At 39.5% G+C, this 22,646-nt stretch overlaps 1 protein-coding gene across 2 annotated transcripts in view; it reads left to right on the top strand.

Annotated features, from left to right (window-relative positions):
* Positions 1-22,646, top strand: part of LOC126482367 (protein GDAP2 homolog) — a 991,597-nt gene that overhangs the window by 750,323 nt on the left and 218,628 nt on the right. For both annotated transcript variants that reach the window (XM_050106457.1, XM_050106456.1), the window contains 2 exons: positions 1,634-1,829; positions 9,344-9,486. In XM_050106457.1, coding sequence (XP_049962414.1) covers positions 1,645-1,829; positions 9,344-9,486 — 328 coding nt within the window. In that variant the 5' untranslated portion in view covers positions 1,634-1,644. The remainder of the gene's footprint in view (positions 1-1,633; positions 1,830-9,343; positions 9,487-22,646) is intronic.

The raw sequence follows: 22,646 nt of genomic DNA, 5'->3' as shown, positions 1-22,646 counted from the left end.
TTTAAGTAGTTCTAAGTTCTAGGGGACTGATGACCATAGCTGTTAAGTCCCATAGTGCTCAGAGCCATTTGAACCATTTTTGAACCTAAAAACACATGCAGTTGATAGTTTCCTGCTGTGAAAGTTGGAGCGTCCTTAAAATGTGGTGCAACTTACGAGACGCGACTTTTGTCGTGATTGTCCTTTGTTATGCCACTTTGCTTCCACCACTACTCCCTGGTGGCTGTATTTCGGAACGCGAGAATTCAGTTGCAATTATCGTGGAATAATCGCTGATGTACTCCATTCGCTTTCAGAGTGTTTACATTTTATTACTGAAAAAAGTAAAACAGTGGCTGGCAGATTGATTTTCGCAGCTTCTGGAACAACAAGAACAACCACTTGTGTTTCATTTTCTGCAGCAGTGTGTGTGTGTGTGTGTGTGTGTGTGTGTGTGTGTGTGTGTGTGTGTGTGTGGGCGCGCGCGCAGTATTTGCAAACCAGTGATGTATTCCACAGTATTAGAAGATTTTTGGATCAATAAACAAATAAACTTAACAACCCACCAGATTAGCTGAGAGTGCTAATGCGCTGCTTCCTTGGACTCGGGTAGGCGCGTAGGCTCCGGATCGAATCCGCCCGGCGAATTAACGAAAAGGGCCAGTGTGCTGGCCAGCCTGGATGTGGTTTTAGGTGGTTTTCCACATCCCACAAGGTGAATACCAGGCTGGTCTCCACAGCCCACCTCAGTTACACGACTCGCAGACATTTGCAACACGTTCACACTATTTCACGATTTCCACTAGACGCAGACAGCTGGTGTACACTGATTCGATCCAGAGCGGGGGTGGGGGGGGTGAGGGGGGGGTGACGGGCTGGCGGCAAGGAAGGACATCCGGCCACCCCTTCAAACTAACCTTGCATATCCGATTGCAACCACGCCGACCCTGCGAAAAGTGCGGGACAAAGGCGTAAACGAAAGAAAGAAAGAAACTTAATATATAACCAAATCAGTGAGGCGTAGAAACTTCGTGATTTATGAGACCAATCACTGTATAAATTGTGGGTTATGTGCGGGATATAGCCCCCGAGCTTGATGTGACAGCTGTTAAACTAGAAATTAGTTATCCAAAACGCTTACGTCAATGAATACAATAAAATTCTAACATTTTGGAAGTGTGGTGTGTCTGCAGATGATATTTACATTCCGGCTGTTGGTTATTTTGCCGTAGCAGACGGCATTTTCTTCTCCGAGTGTTTTTTCTTTTCCAAAAGTGTTTGTGGGACTTGATTTATCCTTATGTGAAGTCTATTTTCTTATCCAATATTTGGGTTTCGTCTTCCTTGTATGTAACTCTTGCCTCAGCTCTAATGCCATGACCTGCTCTATAACATTGATACCCCTCCACCTATATGATTGCGATTGACTTCATATTGAAAGCTGTGCAACTACGTAGAATTTGTGGCGTCCTGCGTGAACGGTAGGCTCACGGTGACACTACAGAAAGCCACATCTGTAGCGTCACATTAGTTGCGTGTGCGAACCCGGCTTAAGTTTCGCAACATAGTGTCTCCGTGTAAACTTTGCTTTACGCTAGTTTCATGGGTTATCGGACGAGCAGTTCAGTTGTGATGTGAGTTGGTTTTGTTGCAGCAACGAGTTTGATGAGGCTGACGATGGACCCACTGGAGCAGGCGGGCGAGTGGCTGCGGGGCGACTCGCTGCCGCGCTGGAGCAGCACGCAGCCCATGCAGCGCCTGCTCGACTACAGCGCCTCTGGCGAGCTGCGCAAGCACTCCACCAGCCCCTTCCCCTACAGCCCCGAAGTCAACCAAAGGGTGGTGCTCTGGTGAGTGGCCGCGCCAGCGCACCGACATTTGCTAACTGCCTGTTAGCCATTTAACCATTTCATTTTCCTTCATTTATGAATTTATTATTTGTACATTACCTTTACGATCGAATGTGAAGGTAACCCATTACGCATGGCTTAAAATTTAATATATATGACTACAGTCCGATTAAAATTAGTTGATAAATGACATCTCTCACTCGTCGCTCGGTTATAGTCGGCACACAAACATGGCGGGTGCCTTCACAAATGCTGTTAATGTGTAACGTGGAGCATTGTGGGAAGCGACCGCCGCGAGGTATGACGGAAATACGAGATGCTCTGTCGACAACTGATTTTAAGTGACCGATGACTGAATTGCGGCAGACGACGGGTTTTGTAGCCCTTGCGGCACTAATGACATCACAATCGCTTTGTCAAGGCATTTATGACTAACCTCTATGAGCAAACTCAAGACAGATAAATTTCATAGTACGTTTGTTTGCGAAGCCATCTTCTGCAGCAGAACTTCAATTTTAGCAGTAGCAGCAAACTAATTTCTCGCCGTCATTAGTTACCAGAAACTTTCCTCACACTGGCTACAAGGAATGCCACACTACCAACTGATGAGCAGTCCTGGTTGGCTCTTGGTTGATTATAGGCGACATAAGCAGATTTCAAACGAAAAAAGACTGACAGGAATAAAAATAAAAGTAAATGGTTCAAATGGCTCTGAGCACTATGGGACTTAACTACTGTGGTCATCAGTCCCCTAGAACTTAGAACTACTTAAACCTAACTAACCTAAGGACATCACACACATCCATGCCCGAGGCAGGATTCGAACCTGCGACCGTAGCAGCCGCGCGGTTCCGGACTGCGCGCCTAGAACCGCTAGACCACCGCGGCCGGCTAAAAGTAAATAAAAAAAGCCTATATGATGATGAAAATGACATGGCAAGGTACTAGAAATAAAAAAAAGATTGCATTTAATTCAATAAAAATGACAATTGGAATGTTTTGATTAGATTTATAAAAATAAATTATTTTAGTGCATTTGAGGAGATTCGGATCTTTGACATTACACTTGGCAAGTTTATATGCTAACCACTACGCTGTACCATTACACTAGAGTATGTTATTGTATTTGTGACTCTAGTGTTCCAATCACAATGGTAAACCATTCTCTTTGATTATAATAACTGTGTCAATGACGCTGAATCGTGTCTTGTGCAGAACGATCCAGCAGTGCCTGGTTATTGATGTGAATGAAATGTGCGTACGAAATAAAAATCCACGATTCAGTATTCAAACACATCGAGAAAGAAAGCCGGACAAGTAATTGGAAGTGAACTAATTGTTGTGAGTTTGGCAACAATGAACAGTTCAAGCATGATGAACGCACTGATTGTAGAAAACCACCTGCAGCACGTGAAGTGTCGACTGTCAAGTAATTTTAATTGGACTACAATTTTGCTCATGCATGTGAACAATGTCAGATGTTCATTGTCCTGGTGGCAATGGGACCGTTGTCATCGCTGTTTGGTCTACTACCACAAATCAACCAACCAACCTGGTGGCAATGCGTTAGAGGTTTCTTGCACTGTCGTGCATCATTGTCAGTACAAAATGTGGTTGTACCACATTTTATTTTTTAGGGAATTGAATTATAAATAAAATAAAATAAAAACTGGATTTCGTAAACAGATTTCACAATAGCTATTCTGCTTGGTCGTGTAAAAATTTAATAGTGTTTATAGAAATGCAGTTCTAACTGCCGGATTTCCTCTTCCACAATCGATTTTTGCTTCCATGCTAATCATGGAGGATACCTCCATGGTGATAATGCATGACAGTTTTACAAAAGTGTCTGGGTTGCCAGGTAGTCTTGTTATTAAAAATTTTTGGACGATCTGGACAGAGTCACTTTTTGTACAGCAGGGGAGAAGTAGAAATAAAGTATGTATCAAAAAGAATATACTATCATGAAGTATTATGTTGTCAAAGTTATTGATAGCTATGACAATGTTGCGACAGGAAGGTCATCCAGCCACCCTCTGACACTAACATTGCCAGCTCCATAGTAACACAGCCAACCCCTTGTTGAAGTTGGACAAAGGCCCATGAAAATGATGATGATGATGATGATGATAATGATAATGATGATGATTCAAACTGTATATGTTCTTTTTGAAATACCCTGTATTAGACTGAGCATGAAGCTGTCTACCTCAATATTTAACTGAAGAGAAACAGGCACTGTGTTGACTAATTCAGAAATTGGAACAGCTGATTTCTGTGGGCCATTTGTATAAAACAACGGATGACCAGAAACCCAATGTTCTACCAATCTAGCAAAACCACTTCATGTCTTAATTTGTAAATACAACAGTGCAAAGATAGTTCCTGAAATTTGGTTTTCATCTTTTGGAAGTTGTGTCCCAAAGACAAGAGGGAGAGGGAAATTACGCTTCATATTTCCCTCTGAATAGGCGTAGTTTTGGGCCCGGTTAATTTTAATCAAATATCTTCAAAACTGTAGTCATTGGTGGCGACTTCCTCAGAAACTGATTGTAAGACAGATAAATCTTTTTGGAGGAATGCCATTTAGGAAGGCAATTTGAAATATTGCCTAACTATCAGTTTGCTGTTTTCTTCCTGTGGCCAAGGTTTTAAATGGGACCCAGCAAGGTTACCATGCCTCACTCAGCCTTCGCGAGGCCAGTGCTAGAATACACAGCTCCAGTCTAGGTGGCTCACTGCACAAAAACACAGCAGGTATGTGAGACTAACAGAAGAACTCTAAGAATTGCAAAAAAATTGCCAACAAGACAAATGAAATCACAGTTTATGAACAAGCACAAGTAGGCCAAAGGTTGTGTAAGACTTAACTTCATGAACTGGACCAAACAGGCTAAGATGCAATACACCTTCCACAGAAGAGATGAAGAAACAACTTCACAAAGCAAATTTTCCAGCCTAGGCCCTACAGGTATGCTCTCCCAACTCAAACAGTAATAACAGCAATACACATAGAAGATCCACAAAGTGAAGACATAAGGGTGCTACATTAAGATTCGCAAATCCTGTAACATCTAATCCCTGAGGAGATAAATGAAGGAAACAGTAGTGAAAAACCACTGAATGACATTAAGCAAGCCTGGAATCTGTCCCACTTATTGATTTTCTCTTCATTGCTTTTGAATCATTGCTAGGCTGTACCATCCAAGTAAAAGTGTACTTTTGTCAAGCACATCTCATCATCGCACATGTTGTATTTGATGACTTGGTCAAATCATTTCAGCCATCTTGATGGGACCTGACCTGGGTCCCCAGAAAACATTTTATGATGGACTTACCTTCTGGGCAGTGCACCTAAAGCAAACAATATGTTTGTTTATCAGAAGTAAGCAGTAAGAATATTGAGTAAGTAGCTAATCATATTATGTGTATGACATAACATTGTTTGTTGGAGACACTGACTACATAAAGACATCTACATCACTATGGCTCCAATTAGGTAGAGTAAAAGCTATTGCCCACATGGACAGGTAATGAAACAGAAACTGTACATCATTCCCAAGGGTCCATATATTCAGAAGTGCAATGGATTACCAGCCAGCAGTAAGTCAGTAGCACTTGAAGCAGCCATAAATATTTTATGGAGACCCTACTCAGAACCCAACAAAACAGCTGAAAAAATTTGACCAAGTCACCAAATACAACAAGTAGAATGATGTGATGTACTTGGAAAATGTACACTTTTTCTTGGATGGCACAGCCTACGAATGATTCAAAAAGAGTGAGAAGAAAATCATTGGCTAGGACAAATTCCAGGCTGAATTGAAGAAAACGTTTGGTGGCAATCAACAGCAAGTTGGCTTATCAGAAGAACAGGGCAAATGTCATGGTGAAATGACACAGTCTTACATACAGAATATTTGAGGCCTTTGCAGTGTTGTGAATCTGAATATGATGTAAGCTCACAAAATCTCAAGTTTGTGAAAGGAGTCACAGAAGATAAATACAAAGTTCTTCTGTAGATGATGTCATGACAATAGAGGAAGTCAAGCGGTGCCAACATAGAGGAAAAGCAACACAACACAGTCTTACATGCAGAATATTTGAGGCCTTTGCACTGTTGTGAATCTGAATATGAAATGAGCCCACAAAAGCTCATGTTTGATAAAAGGAGTCACAGAAGGTATATAAAAGTTCTTCTCTAAATGATGTCATGGTAATAGAAGAATTCAAGTGGTGCCAACATAGAGGAAAAGCAGAAAAAGAGTCAGAAGAAAGAGATATGAAAAACCCCCAAATGCAGTCATTATGGCAGTTGTGGAAGAACACCATGACATCGCCTCTTTCATATGCCGGGTTGTAAGAGAAGAGAGACAGCATTTTATGGTAGCCAGAACAGGAAATAGGAGTTATGAACATTAACTTCATATGTCAGGATGTAATCATGAATGGTGAAGAAGAGGTGTATCAATCTTGGCACCAGTCTCCACCGCCAGTTAAGTGCATCATGAAGACTAGACTTCACCATCTCAGACCTATGCCACCATCATCAAACAACCACCCAGCACCTGACCAATGCAGATACAACCAAGTATAATGCCGCCAGAACAACAGACATTTGGGGAACAGAGGGCAACAAACTGGCCTCCTTCCACTGGACATCTTGTATGTTGCTGCAAGGAAAGAAGATGAATGCTCAAGACTATTATGTTGCTAGACGTCAACCATCATAACAGTCCTATTTACACCACTCAACTGCTGCTGATTATAGTCGACCTATGAGACAAAGCTCCTCCCCATACCATGGATGAGAACATGCCCCAGCATGCCATAGCCATTACTCATTGAAAGCTAAGTGAGATGACCATCTACAGAGATGAAACAACCACAGATAAAAATTGTGACATTACACTCAAGACATGGTCTGTTAATGAGAACCTCTGCTTTCTGCTGTGTAGGTAAGAATGGATCCATGCAAGAGGGATCCCATTAATGCCATAACACTTTAGTTTGCTAAGTAGTATTTTGTCCACACAGTCAAAGGCTTTGGAAAGGTGACAGAAATACCAACAGGACAATGTTTCTTGATTAGCTCTGGTAAAACATCATTTGTGTGGTCTTGTATTGTTTTCTGTATGGAGAGTCCTTTACAAAAATCAAACTTAGAAGTGTTTAAATATTTCTTCTCATTTAAATGAGTCAGTATACTATCAGAGGCCAGTTTCTCAAATACTTTTGAAAAGACTGGAAGGAGTGATACAGGTGCTCCAGTTTTGTAGATGGGGTTACTGCAGCATGTCTGTCAGGAAATATGTCCTGAGTATTGACTGATTACTAAAACAGCTTAATGGTAATCCTATCAAATCAGCACAAGATTTCAATATTCTGCTAGTAAAACCTATATGGCCAACATAATTACTATTTTTAGTGACCCAATGAATTCTGTAATATCATTACAGGTTTTGTTGTCAAACTAATGTCTGCTGGTGGTGCATGGAGTGCCTCTACAAGTAAATCTAACATATCTGTGTTATTATTTATTACTGTATTCAGTGTTTGCAGCCACTGTGAGGAAGTAACCGTTAAATATGATTGCCAAAGATTTGAAAATATTACTATTTGTGCTAGAGCCATTTTCTGGGAGGCATAATTTCATTTGTATTACCAGTTTTGTTTATTTCCTGTTTAATGAGTTTCCAAAAAGTTTTTGACTTACTCTTGGAGTGTTTTATGTTTTGAACGTAGTACATGACTTTTGCTTTTTTAATAACAAGTGTAGAGGATTGGACAATACTGGTAGTAATAGAATTTCTAATCTTGACAAATGCATGTTCTTTAAATCATGTAGAGCTCTCCTCTCTCTCGGCACAAATACTTCAGTCCCAGGAGTTATCCACCTCTTATACTTGCTTCAGTTTTGCCCCTGTTTGTTTTAGGGGAAAACAAGGCTCAAATTGCTTCAGGAATACATTTAAGAAAGAGTTAAAGTTTCCATTAAATTTATAATTTTCACCCCACCATTCTGCCTATAATTTCTCTGTAAATATTGTGATTAAGTCACTATTTGTGGAGGCTTCAATGTCAGTTTACTTTCAGGTAGTGCTGACCTAAAACATCTTGAATTGTTGACATCCAGCTTTGGATTATTCTGCACATTCAAAATTGCCTACAGGCATTCACAGACATACCACAACAGCTATTGACAATTTATGTTAAACCCAAAACCTGAAGTGATCTAGCTGTAAAATCAATAGTCAGTGGGGTATTTGACTCTGACAGTGAAATCTTAACAATAGAATTTATTCACCATACAGATCATAGAAGAAAAGAGTGTTACATTCTGTGTGGGGATGAAACTGTTCAACATGTTGCAAGATCATTGGAGATGTGAGCTAACTATAAATCCATCTGAATATTGGAGGTGATGAGTTGCTGACAGGCACACAAACAACACTGAAAATTTTGTCAGCTTTTGGATGAACCCTTATTCTAGCAACAGTACACATACATACCTTACATAAGCATGCGTGCGCATACGCCCCAACACACACACCTGTTCAACTCAGCTGGAGTGAGCAAGCAGAGAAAGGAGACAGGGAGTAGGAGGTAGGCTTGAGGCATGACCAATAGTTTGGAGGGAGGCAATGGGTGTAAGGAGTAGGAATGTGGGAAGGAGAGACAGCAAGTACATGGGACAGGACTGCAGCACATGGACAACAGAACCAGTGAGTTCTTGAAATGCACACTGATGGTGGCATGGGGTATGGGTTGGGATCGGGTAACAGAATAAATGAAGAGGAGACTGTGGGGAAGAGGATGTGGCTGCAGTAAAGTTGGGGTCTTGGAGCAGGATGGATGTGGGGCATAGTGTCAACAGAGATTGAGGCCAAGAGGATTATCAGAATGAAGGGTGTATTGTGAGCATAACCCTCATCTGCATATTTCTAAAAGGCCTGTGCTGTAGGCAAGGATCCAAGTGGCAATGGTTGTGAAACAGCCTCTGCAGTTGAACATGTTGTGCTCAGCAGCATGTCTCCATTGGATGGTCACTCTGTTTTTGACCAGAGTTTGGTGGTTGCCATTCATTTGGATGCACAGATCATGCCCATATAAAATACTGTGCAGAAATTGTAGCAGAGCTGGAATATGACATGGTTACTTTCACAGGTGATCCTACCTCTTACTCTGTACACTTGCTGCTACCCTCTGAACCATCAGCTGCCCCTCCCCAACCCCCTGCCCCTCCCAATTCCCACCTCTTTGTCCCTCTATCCATTCCACCTGACAAAATACCTCACACTGCAAGTCTGTGGAATTCCCTTTTTTTTTTTTTAATGAAGAAAAGAGGTTAATTTTAACACCCACCTTTTTTCAATGAGTGTCTTTCTACTGCCCCATTATTTTATAATATTATCTCATAATAGTTGTACCAGAATTCTAATTTCTCCAGTTCTGAACAAGGTAATTATGATGTGTAATAACATTTTAATTTATGACCTTACTTTTGTTTTTAGGAATGGGGATATTACATCTTTGAATGTGGATGCTATTGTCCATTCAACAAATGAATCGATGAATGAAAGAAATCCAGCAAGCGACAGGTTATTTGCTCGAGCTGGTCCTGGTCTCAGGGAAGAAATATCTACAGAAATAAAAGGTTTGTAAGGAATAAATTTAGTCACAATAATTACAGCTGTCATTATTTGTGAAATAAAGTATTTTATATTTTTGTAATAAGTTCAAATTTTCTTTACAAGGTAGTAAAAATTAAATCTTTTCTTTATTCATACTCCACAAGTTATTTATATCTGATGCTGTGCTGACAAGCCTTAAGCTACATGTCTGTCATATTCGTCTCAAAAATCTTAGTATATTAAGCTTTATTTTCTTTCAACCAAATCTTTTTCATTTTTGATTCCATGCATAACTTTAAAATTAATGTCCATAAAATCTTTGTTGAAACAGGAACTTATACTTATTAAAAGTTGTCAACAAAACCATTTTGTTAATATTAACAAGTTTGAGACAGAATGGGGGGAATCTATTTATTAGCTGCCCAACAATTACAAAGTGTAAGTGCACACACAAAGTCTCTTTTACTTTTCTTTTAATTTCTCCATCTGCAGAAACAAGAGAATGGAAATAGGAATCAAAGAATAAGTTTATTAGGTGTAGGAATGACGAAAAGAAATCCAATCAGGTAATGAATTAGTAGACACATGCAATACAGGAAATGTTTTGTAAGTACTGGTGTAGTATCTAAGATCTGTTTCCAACATACTTAGCTGTTGCTACAAATAGAGCAAATATGAGAGTTAAGCTTTAAGTAAATCAAAGGGTTTAAAAGACAATAAAAGGCAAATAATGATATAAAAATGAGAGAAGACACACAAAAGAGGTTTAGAGAGAGCAGTGGCAAATGGGGAAAATCATCTGAGAATTATAAAACAAAAATATCATAGAGGTTGATGGACCCTAAAAGCTGGCAGAGATAATATACAGAATGTGTGTAGAAAAGAAGTGGTAGATAAGTGTTACAGTTGTCTGGAGGGGCCAACACAGTAAAACCAGATAGATGAAAAAGCTAATTGCAAATTTGAGGGCCACTTCTCAATTTCTGATTTTAGAAACTAGAAACTAGCTCCAAATAGCTAGAGGTATGAAACATGTCCTTAATCCCTGTTGTTTGTACTATAGCATTTTGCTGGCACAAACAGTTTTTCTGTTTGCATTCCTCCTGACTAAGAGGATTGCAATCCTATTGAAAAATTCATTGACAAATCATATGTTTAGCCTTCGCACTACCAAGAGGGGACAGGGGGTCACTTTGTGCACCTTTTGAAAGTATTGTTATCTAGTCAGTTATCTTATATTTTAAAATAAATATTTATTATTTTTAATCAATTATTCTACCAGATTCCAAATGTTTTAAATTTTTTAGTTAAACTTAACTCATAAATTTGTCTTTTTAGTACATGTCACTTTCCCCTGTGAATGTCTTATTCAGTGCTTTTTGGTTCAGGACTTTACTTACACATCATTATCACTTTAAAAGGTATATTATGAGTAAAATGCAATAATAATTAATGAATTTTGCATTTTTTTAAAATTGTTTATTGTGGGTATAAAGTACCCTCACCCTCCCCCCTCCGTTAGAGGTACATGTCACTGAAAGTGCATTGATGTTGGTGAAAGTGTTCTGGGCCCTACTTACACATCAGTATCTCTTTAAAAAGTATGTTTTTAATGAGGTCAACTACAATTAACAATTTTTTTGTGGGGATAAAGTACTGCCATTGGTAATAAGTGTTATGAAAAATGTATTGGTACTGCTAGTGTTAATCTCAGAAACCACCCTCCATTTGGTTATTAATGTGTTGCTAGTGTTGGAATTGAAGTGTGTTACAATTGTAGGAAACATAACACGTACTTTTCATTGGGATTCTCATGTGGGATGGAGCCAAGGTGTAAAGAAACATTATGAAGGTTGTTGTGGGATCTTACCCAACCCAATACAGAGAAATTAATTTAACAACCAGGCTGCACATGGTTTTCAACAGCACTGTAGGTATCTTATCTACTTGCAAGCATATTGTTACCAAAGACCGATACTAGAAGTTATCATCATGAAGGATGCATTAAGTTCAGTAAGCATTCCAAACAAAATGAGAATCAAGACAGTAGATGAGTTCAGTGATCTGAGCAGGGCAATATACCTAAGCAAGTAGAAAATAATACACAACTAACTGTGTGAGGTGGAACATTGTTCGTGCTTGGCCGATGACAAATGGACAGAGCCCACATGAAATGATGGTTCTAGAGCTGATGAGAGAAGCTCTTTCTGTTGATACCTCCTGTAGATTGTCAGCTAAGTCTGACTATGTCATCTGGATACTCGAATTCACATGCAACATTCATTCCAAAAGAATTAGCAATGACCAAAAGGGAAACTCTTCCTGTAAGAGAACTGGTTAGGTTGCACCGTCCAAGATTCTCCTTTTTGAAAGCAAAATCCTTATGGCTTCATGCATCCTTTTTGTTACGATGTACTTCAAGGAATTTACCATTAACTAATGCTGTTGCCAAAACATCCTCATATTTATTCTAGTTTGAATACTCTTTCGGACTTTGCATCCCCACTTGTGCTCATAAGTCCAAAAATTCTGACACATTTCTGTCAGTGATTTGTTCTTCGTAATTTAAAGGATTCATGCAACTTACAATAGATTTTGGATTCAAATCATCGAATAATGGAAAGTGTAGTTCATTTTATACAAAGACATAATCCATCATTTCCTTGAAAAGTCATATGATTTATCTATACTCAAAAACTTTTTATTCTAAATACATATATTTCTCCGCTTGATTGCTGTAATTTAAAAGTTATTAGCATTGAGGAATGCGGATTCACTTCTTTCATTTATTCTCTGATTCATACGGCGTTCATACATGCACATATATGGAAATGGATTTTTCAAACAAAATTCCCAAACGAACACGAACCATTAAATAACTACTAATTCTATGAATATTACTTTCTTTAATCATTCATTAATAAATTAAAAACTCTTAACTTCTAATTATAACACCTTTTCCTTTTAAAGTTCAACATGAATCAGTTTACCCTGGCGTTTGATACGAGTCTCTTACAAAGCATATCTGTGTCGTCTATATCGATTTTAACTCTCGCGCCGACGTCAACTGTTTTGCGCGGGAAATTATCTTTGCGGCGTTAACCGTCACTCACGATTCACTGCCTCAACACATCCCTTCACACGTTTACACATCTAAGCGTGCACTTGAGATTATATATGAACCTTCACTCGGAACCTCTTTTGATTATTCAGCGTCATTTGCGGGAAACATTTCATTGTTCTTGAAGGTCAGTTAGATCCTTTATAAATCTTGATGACATTAGCAATGCTAAAGTTCCATGTTCACCCAAACACAGGTGAAGCCTATCTCCACTATCTTCTTTGCAACACTCGATAGTAATAGTTAGTCACTATTTCTATAGTCTATGTCACTGATTAATTATTTCAATTTAAAGTTTTCTAACACTACACACACAGTTTATTGTTATGTTTTTTACGAGCGTTCATCTCTGTCACTCGCAACACCATTCCTCCCTATCTTCTAATCTTCATTAAATTTTTTCAAGTCGTTATGGGAAAATAACCCTTTTATTTTGTTCGATCCCGGGTATGCTAACAGATTGGTAACTTCTTCCGGAATAAATGAAAGCCGTATATTTCCTTGATAACTCATCCAGCTTGACTTGCCAATAAGAACTCCGCAAATCAATGCTCGTCAAATATTGGACATCCTGGAAACGTTGTATAAGTTCGTCTATGTTTTCCGGATGTGTTCTCACTGGAATTATAATTTTATTTATTTCTCTGGCGTCAAGTACCAGTCTCACAGTCCCATTTGCTTTTGGCACGACCAACAATGGGGAGCAGTATGGGCTTGTAGAGGGTTCGATCAAACCCCATTTCAACATGCGATCTATTTCTTTTTGAACTTGAGCCTTTAACCTCCAGGGAACAGGATAGAAAGTTCTGCAATACGTTTCGTGCGGCTTAACGTAGAGATGGCATATGTATCCCTTAATAACTCCTGGCCTTTCATCAAACACGTTTTCATACGCTAATAATAATTCTTTGAGCTGCTTCTTCTGATCTTCAATAATGCAGTCGGATTCATTTAACTTCTCATACACTAATTGACCGAAATCTCCTTTGACTTGGAACTCATTAATTACGTGCTGTTTAGAATTTTGTGCCATCCTGATTACTTGCACACTGGTCCCACTATTATATTTTCTGGTAAGGCTTTCTTTTTTCAACAAGTCCAACTCAATTTCTTGTTTATTTACATTTAACCAAAATTTTCCTGTTTTAAAATCTATTCTGCATCCGTATTGACGTAGGCTGTCGACTCCGATAATGCAGTCTACCACCAAATTTTTCACAACAAGGAATGTGCTTAATATTGCTACATTTCCAACTTCTACACTAAGTAGTGACTGCACTTTTACATTAGCCGATCTAGCTCCAACGGCGCCTATTATTCTGCAATTTTGAACTGGAAAAATCGGTACTCGTCTTATATTTCTGATCTTGTTGAATAGAGCCTCCGAAATAACATTTGTGGTTGCAGCTGTGTCTAAAACCGCCACTATAGGTACAGTCTCCAAAATGACTTGCACTTCGGCTACTGCCACCTGTTCCTTATCTTCATCTTGGGGTTCTAAGTCCTCGGTCAATTCATCTGCCAGCAATCATCCATCATTATACGTTAGCATGGGTACACACATCCTGTTGCCCCTCAACCAATTGTTGACCGCTCCTCCGGGGCACGAGTGGGTCCTTACAAGTTTGTTGGATTTTGATTCGCCTGGTGGTTGACATCGTCCGTCACTTCGGTAATTACCGGTGTTGATTCGCAGATGTCCGTCCCCACTGATGTTGGTTATTTGAGTTCATTCCCCCCGGTTGATTCCACTTTCTATTACTGTTATTATTCCAGGGTTGAGGTCTGAAATTCCTTTCGTTCCCCCACACAGGATTGTATCTTTTCCCATTCCTGTTGTTCCTTGGATAGCCCCTCGCAAGACTATTGCCGGTATTACTATTGAGATTTTGAGGGGTTTCTCCGCTATTTAACGATCTCTGTCCATTCCCTTGCCTACCGTTTGGCGGAGGTTCTATCTCCTTATATTGGAATCTGTTATTACGGGCTTTCTGGTTGTTCTCTTCAATAATATCTATATGGTCTAACGTTGTGAGGAACGACTCCAAGTCTTTATCATTGCCGTAAATCAATTGATTCCGGATGCTAATTGGTAGTCTTGCCTTAAGTATGTTTATTATGTCTGGCAAGGGCATAGGTCTGTCCCAGTATCTAGTTTTATTTATATATTTTTCAAAATACTTCCTAAGGCTTCCTTTTGAAAAGGAGAAAGGCTCTGGGTAGAGCACCTCCTGCCTTAGGCGTTCCTGTACCCCTTCTGACCAGAACTTTGCTAAAAACGCCTTCTCAAAATCGTCATATGTCGAGCAAACAGAAGTCATGTCCAAGGCCCAAATCGCCCCCGAACCTTGTATATATCCTGTAACGAAACTGATCTTCTGCCACTCCGACCAATTTCTGGGTAGCACTCCTCTGAAACTTCGAATAAAAACAATTGGATGGACCCCCCTTTTGTCAGTGTTAAAAATCTGGAATTGCCGATGCTTTATCATTTTTTCTTCGGCATGGCAAAGGCTTTCGTAATCTCCATTAGATAAGACTTCACGCGAACAACTAGCTCGAGGCAATTTAATGTTTGAGTTACTTACACAAGTCGGTATCGTGTGCGAATGTGCAGTAACTGGCTCTATAGTCGCTGCCAACTTCTGCTGCTGGCCTGTATTCATTTGTTCTGAGCCTTGTTGTGAAACGCGTATCGATTCTTCTATCGTTTGTTTCCAATGCTCGAAATCAGCACCTAACTGCTGTCGCACTTCCTCAAGTCCTTTCGCAAACAAATTCTCTTCCTGTTTGCCAAATAGACTCTGGAATGCTGCCTTAACATTTTGCTCAACATTTTCACACATTAGCCTTTTGTTTTCTAATGTGATTTCGGATAATTTACCCGTTAATACATTAATTTGGTGGCCTATCACATCTTGACGCTCTGTCAGATGTTCAACACTTTCCTTTAGGTTCGTCTGCGTACGTGCCAATTCAGGAAGTTGCGCAATTGCACATGACATGGCATCTTGCTTTTGTACTAATTGCGGAACCATTTCCGCCTGTTCCCGTACGGTATCTATCTTAATAGCCACATACTCCTTCATTTCTACACGTACGCGGTGAGTAGATTCCTCACATTGAGCTTTCACCAATTCTATTTGTGCAGTTAATTTTCGTTCCGTCTCTTCGGCTTGATCTTTAAGTTCCTTTGTCTTCGCCTCTATCCGCTGCTCTAATTCGGGAAAACTGTCTTGTAACTGCTGCTTAATCTCAGTTTTCAAATTTTCCTGTCCTTCCGTAACTGAGGCTAATTTCGCGTTCAAATCATTTTGCCCTTCAGTAACTGAGGCTAATTTCGCATTAATGTCGGTTTTCAGATTTTCCTGCCCTTCAGTAACTGAGGCTAATTTTGTATTCATATTATTCATGTTCTCGGTTATCATCTGCATCTGTCTCATGATAATGACCAATGGATCTAACCCATGTTGCGTACTTGCCGTTTCATCTACAGCCGTGTCTACAGGGCATTCTCTTGCGCTATCTGTAGCAATCGGTTCTACAACACTTCTTACTACATCATTATTCTCAGTGCTAACAGCTGAAGGCTGTTGCGTGCTGCTCTGCTCTGCTTGACTCATCTTAAACATTGCCCTAGTTAAAACCATATAAATGTTCTACCGTCAATATATATCTTCCTTATACTGTCACTATATGTAACTCTGTTCACACGAGAGTACTTCTGTGGCTAGTTTCTTACTGTACTTATACAGATAAATGCAACTGGGGCCGGTCAATCAAGCTACATCTAGCATGAACACAATTAATCAATGTTCAAATATCCAATAATACTAAATAGAAAAGCGTATACTTCATCTATACTAGCAAGCTTTAATAATAAAATTATAGATCTAGCCTTTTCTCTGCGCCCAGCATGTTGTTTTATGTTCTTATTTGTAGATCCACTTAATTTGACTGCGAGTATTTCTTCTCTTTTCCAAGCGTCAGTTAAGTTGGCTCGTCATAGTTCACATGAAACAGAGAACAAAATTATTTTAGCAACGTCCAAAAACGTGTCCTGTCACGGATTGGCCATTATAATGGATTATACTGTAAATGATGAAAGTATGAGAATGCAGCTTGCCGCTAACTTGGTGTAATGTCTCTCACACATAAACCTGTACAGTAAAGTAAGGGCCTCCTGTTTTATCTTTAGGCTGATCCGTGATAAGACAGGCAAACAATTATACTAATGGAGGATTCTGCATATTTTCTCTAATTTCATTCGCTCTCTCTCTCTCTCTCTCTCTCTCTCTCTCTCTCTCTCTCTCTCTCTCATTCTGTCCTTTATCTAAATACAGTTTTAAATATAATATTTCATTACGTGAACTCAGCCCAATAGAATCTCTGGTGGAGCCCTTCGTCTTAATATTCAGCGGCTGGCTTGCTGTAAAAGATCTTTATATCTATTATTCTTGTTAAGTGCTGCATTCAGTTGGGAAAATCGATCGTTTGAACAATTCCTTCATTTTACGACAGATATAGAATTTCAGATGTGTCCGAACCCTTTTTGGATGATTTTAAAAAATCTCGGTGATTGCAGGCTCTCTTCGTCACAACTGAAACTTCCCCACTAATTACAGGACCAAGACAATCATCAATAATTCAGACAGAGAACTCATTCGTCATTCACTCTAGAATAAAAGGGTCACAAACCTTATTTCTGAGGAAAATTGTATATTCAATCCATCTCCATTACATGTTCCATTTTCTGTTGATTCCAAGTCTTACTTAATTTGCGTTTACAGTTTTTCTCTCTCTTCAAATAACCCGCTAGTGGCACAAACGTTAATAGCTCGCTTTAGTGAGAAGAAAAGCAAATATGTCTCTTTTAGCAAACCGACAATCTTCCAACAGATACTTCCAAAGCTGTCCTCGTTATCCGTCCCTCTATAATAACCATGGAGAATACATATATGTATCTCTGTTATTCCAAAGAATAAACGTACTAGAAAGATACCTTGGCGTCGACGAGCTGTCGGCGCATATATTACTAGAAAATCCGATCAGATACTTTTCGAAAGTGAATAAATGTGGATGATTTGATTGACCATTATTAATTATTGCGTGGTAGAGGGTAATTTTCCGTGGGGAGATTACAATCTGTTTATCTGTTAGGGGTTCAAGAACCCTACTCCTGAAATTAGTTAAAAGTGTTAAATGTGTTAAAAGTTAAACATTTGGAGTCAAATGTAGTTTTTTTTTTCAGGTAAATACTGATTGTTTGACTTCATAAACATCTATATATACATATAATGCACTACTTTGTGCACAATTGAGAATTTACAGAAAAAGTATAGAAAGTAGTATTTAGGATATACACATGAAAAACAGCTTATGAGTCATCTAATTCGAAGTGAAGATAACATAGAGGAGCATGTACACTCTTTTGTAGTTCCAGTATGGGATATACATATTATAAAAGCAGTAGATTGTTTTATGCTAGGCAATGTGACCAGTGCACCACCACTCATTTATTAATAGCATAAAAAGTACACTTCTCAATTCTTAAGCAATGATAAGGATTAACTGTGAAAGTAATTTTCCTAAAATTCCTTTTTTTGGAATACTTCTAATGTGATAACCAAAGTTCAAATAGTGTGTCTTGCTGAATCACTAGTTCAATGAAAAACAACAGGTTTAAGTCCAAAGGACCACACTGTAGAATGACAGTCTCAGAATCCCTGTACAGTAGTTGGAAGTGATAACATGTGTGGGATGCATGATCATGGATTCCAATTCTGTGTGCTGATGGCAAGAAGGCCAACAGCTCCAAGTTCATTGCAAGTGACTGCCTGGGGTGACATGCTGGCTGTAACTCATTCCCAGGTCAACTTGGAGCTACAGGGTGCTTCACATAGAGTCGCAGAGGACCTGTGATAGCAATGAGTGTAATTAGCCAGAGTGTTCCTAACATGAACTGCTGTTCTGTGTTTGTACACTTGCATAAATGATGTAACAGCACAAGAATATGGCACAATCTGCTAGCGGGCACATGATATTGTCTAGGCAAAATAGTGTCTGTGATTGCAGAGCTGAGGTTGTGAATGCATGCTCTGCTGCCAGCAAACCGGGTATCTCTTGTGGCAGCTGCGAGAGATTCTGAGGACATGAAATTAGCCTGTGTGATTGATGTCTAGAAAGTTTATTAATACTGCAAGTTTAGTGTGGATTGGTGTTTGGATTTAGGTGCTTGTGCTGGTTGTAGCAGATGATACCTGAAGCTTGCCCACCTACTGAATGCAGGTGTATGTCTGGTCGGCAAGTAGCTGAGACACGGCATCCCTTCCCCCCAGCCAAGAGATGGTGAAGCCATCTTGGTGGAGAGTGACAACTGAGCCTCTTTCCTTACCCAGAAAACTATGTCAACAGAATTGGAAGATGTATGGTGAGAAGCCAACATGGCATCTGCTCAGAGGAAATCAGCCTGGAGTGTATGAGACATCAGCCAGTGGCAGTGTCCATAGGATGGGATCCTGGACCCACCGTGAGGCTGGTATGGGCAGATCCTGAGCGGCTGGGTCCAGCTGAGGAGCAAGCCATCTGGAGCAAATCTGCAATGATAACAAAAGGAGTAATATTGTGCCAGAGGGCTGATAGCGGTGTGAGAGCATCTGATGCATGTGCAGAGAATGTCTGAAGATCATAGAATGATGCAAGAGTTCACTGGAAAGAAAATGCTAAAAACATTGTGCCCAGAGAGTGGGTATGACTGCAAGAGCACCAGAACAGTAAGAATCTTGCACCTGGAGGTTGTATACAAAAAAAGATGCTGAAAAAGTAGAGCTGTTACAGCAGTAGGGTGGATACAAATGCAAGAGCTCTTGAAAAGTAGAAGTGTTGCAACAGGAGATGGTATAGGAGTGTGGGACCATTTGAGAAATAGGAAAACAAGAGTGTTTATTAGACACAGGAAGAGATTTCTGAAAATGTACAATCACTACGCACAGCAAGGATATCTGTAAAAGGTGTGCGTAGGTTAGGCATGGAAAAGTGTGTCACAAAATGCTTGCATGAATTAGGTACACAACAGAAACTCTGAAAAGAAGTGCATGAAAGAGTCAATGAGATGAAATTTGAAAAATGAGTGCATATATTAGTCACAGGGAGAAAAAGTGACAAAGAGGAAGAAATAGCAAGAACCCTTGGAATGTTGGTAGCAATGCCTCCAGTGATTGAGCTTGCAACAGAGTATGAAAAAGGGCAGGAAAAAGAATAGACGTAGGGATGGACCATGAGAAAGGGAAGATGCTCAACCATTGAGGTCTGTTGATGGGAGTCACTGGAAGATCCATGGATACTGAAATTCTGTTCTCAACATGGACTGTAGTAGTTCCAAGGACCTAATGGTACCAACAGTAGAAAGTGGTGGTGGTGGTGCTGTGCAGGAGTTATTGACCCTAGAGGCATGTCAGGGATAGTGGCTGGGTTTCTCCACTGCCTTGATGATGCCAGCAAGCTTATCCAAAATCCTTTTTTGTATGCATCTCTGCAATTGCTGCATGTCATGCAATAAAGATAGGACTTGGGGTGTCCTTTTGGAAATGATGACCATACTGTAAAGAGAACTGGAGAAGTCAGTGCCAACTCTGACTGCCTGAGGCAAAACCCATGAGTGTAGCAAAAGGAACAGAAATCTTCATCGCCAAATGATATGAGACAAAACTGCAGAAAATGGTTTTCTTTGCTGCAATTGAATGTGGATGAAACATAGAGTGCCGACATTAGAGCCAGTGTTGCTGCTGGAACCAGTAAAACTGTTTAAACCTTCTTGCCAAGTGCTATGGAACAAGACACTTGAAGCTCTTGCCATGAACTGGGATGGACGTTTCCATTGCTAATGGTGAGACAAAAACCTGGAACTTTATTCTTGTCTGCATTTGATGTGACTGGTGCTGAGGTCAAAACGGAAAAATGCATGCCCAAGTAGACAAGCCCTACAAGTTTATTTGTGACATAAAAGATACATTTCTCAGTTCTGAAGCATTAATAAGGGTTAATCACTAGAAGTAATCTTCCAAAAGTCCCTCTTGATGAAACGTTTTTAATGTGATAACTCAGGTTCAAATAGTTTGTCTTGCTGAATCACCAGTTGACTGAAAAAATAACAAAGTCTAAGTCTGAAGGACCACACTGTAGAATGACAGGCACAGAACCAAATGTACCATATGGTACCAAATTATACCATGTCCAGGATGACTGATCATGGAGGCCAATCCTGCATGGTGATGACAAGCTCCCAACACAAACTGCCATTTCGTATTTCTGCACCAGCACAGATCTGTCATGGTGCAAGGATATGGCAAGAACTGCTAATGGTCACATGACGTTATGTAGGTAAAACAGTGCCCACAATTTCAGTGTAATGGTTGTGGGTGCATGCTCTGCTGGCAGCAAACTAGGTGCCTCTCGTGAGGCTGCCAGAGATTGTGGGGACAAGAAGTCAGCCTGTGTAATCTGGAAAGTTTACTAACATTGTGAGGTGATCAGGGGTTGGTGTTTGAGCTGTAGGTACTTTTTGCTGGTTGTGGCAGTCAACACGTGAAGTTTAGCCATCCTCTAGATGTGAGTGTATATCTGATTGGTGTGTAGCCAAGAGATAGCACTAAAGAGCATGGTAGGTGAATGGAAAACCACTTAAGATTGTAGATACAGTCTTTGAGGAGCTGTTCATTTGTGACAAATGGCTAACTAGTTACCATGCCACAGAAAAGATTGCAATATCTACATAGTAACTTACAGATGATGATTTCAGTTTTTACATATGACATTTCATTTAAGAGTACACATATGTCTTTCATGGGACTTGAGTAGATGGTGGGCAGAAAAAAAAAGGGGGGGGGGTTGGTTGGTTGTATGAAGTTATAAATCCAAATATGGCATACTTTAACTGTTGCTTGTGTTTGGTACATTTCACTGTGTCAGATCTTTCACTCATCTTTTTATTATTTTTGATTATGTAGTCATCTTAATGAATCGTTCTGGTGGTCCAGTTACTCTGTCCCTGTGTATGAACTTCCTCTTCTTTTGGACTTCAGTCCTTTGCTGGATGCTTCTGAAGTATGAGACCATGATGACTACTTTGAACTACAAAATAAACTTTGTTAAGTTTTACTTCTCTATATTTTAAATTCTTCCTCTCTCACAGTGGCAGATCCCCTTAATTACAACTCACAATAGTCTAAACCATCAATAAAATATTATACGTGTGATCCATAGGCCATACACCAAAGTTCATTTTTCTTAAATCAGAAAGTGATTAATTTTGGGTCCTTATTGTCATTGTTGGTGGCCATCTTAGTCCAAGCCATCCATGACACCGCTGACTTGAAGCGTCAAAGCATATCCATATCCTTGTACAGCAAGTGAGTGGTGCTCATCCTCTGACAACTTGCCACTGCTCTCGTTGCTACTGCTCATGCACCCTCTGTACAACACAGACAGGGCAAACAGTACCTGTTCCTTTTTTCTATGCTATTTAATGTATATCAACTACCACAGTCATCTTTAGCTGGTACAAACATTAAAAATAGAACAGGATATTTTTAAAATGTCCTGTTACACAGGCTGACTGAAGAGATATTGCATGCAATGTGTTTACGAGAACATCATATTGATAAAGTCCCTAATATGGCTTGCCATGAACACTACTGAAGATGAAAGACAATGAAAAACTGTGTTTTGAAGAGTGGACAAAAGATCTCTCTCCAAAAAGGACACATTGCAAAGCATGGATGAAGATCTTATAGTCCTGAGAAAAATACTACTTATTATTTTAACTCTGAGAAATATTTTTGATTGAAGAGATAGTATGTTTAAGACAAAAGTGATGATTATTTTTGTAGAGGATTGAGATTATTCTGTGTGATGGAGTAAGCCGTGATGCACAAGTTGTTATCTCTTTATCATACATTTAAAAACACAAATCTGTCAACACTGATTATGGCATTTCATAGTCTTAAGGGAAAAAATTGCAAGTAATTCATAATAAATTTCATATTAACATGTTGTTACATATGA

The sequence above is a fragment of the Schistocerca serialis genome, chromosome 5 (genome assembly GCF_023864345.2).
Source record: "Schistocerca serialis cubense isolate TAMUIC-IGC-003099 chromosome 5, iqSchSeri2.2, whole genome shotgun sequence".
Lineage (NCBI taxonomy): Eukaryota > Metazoa > Arthropoda > Insecta > Orthoptera > Acrididae > Schistocerca > Schistocerca serialis.
Note: the sequence above shows the minus strand (reverse complement) of the source record. Positions and strands in the feature narration are given on the sequence as shown.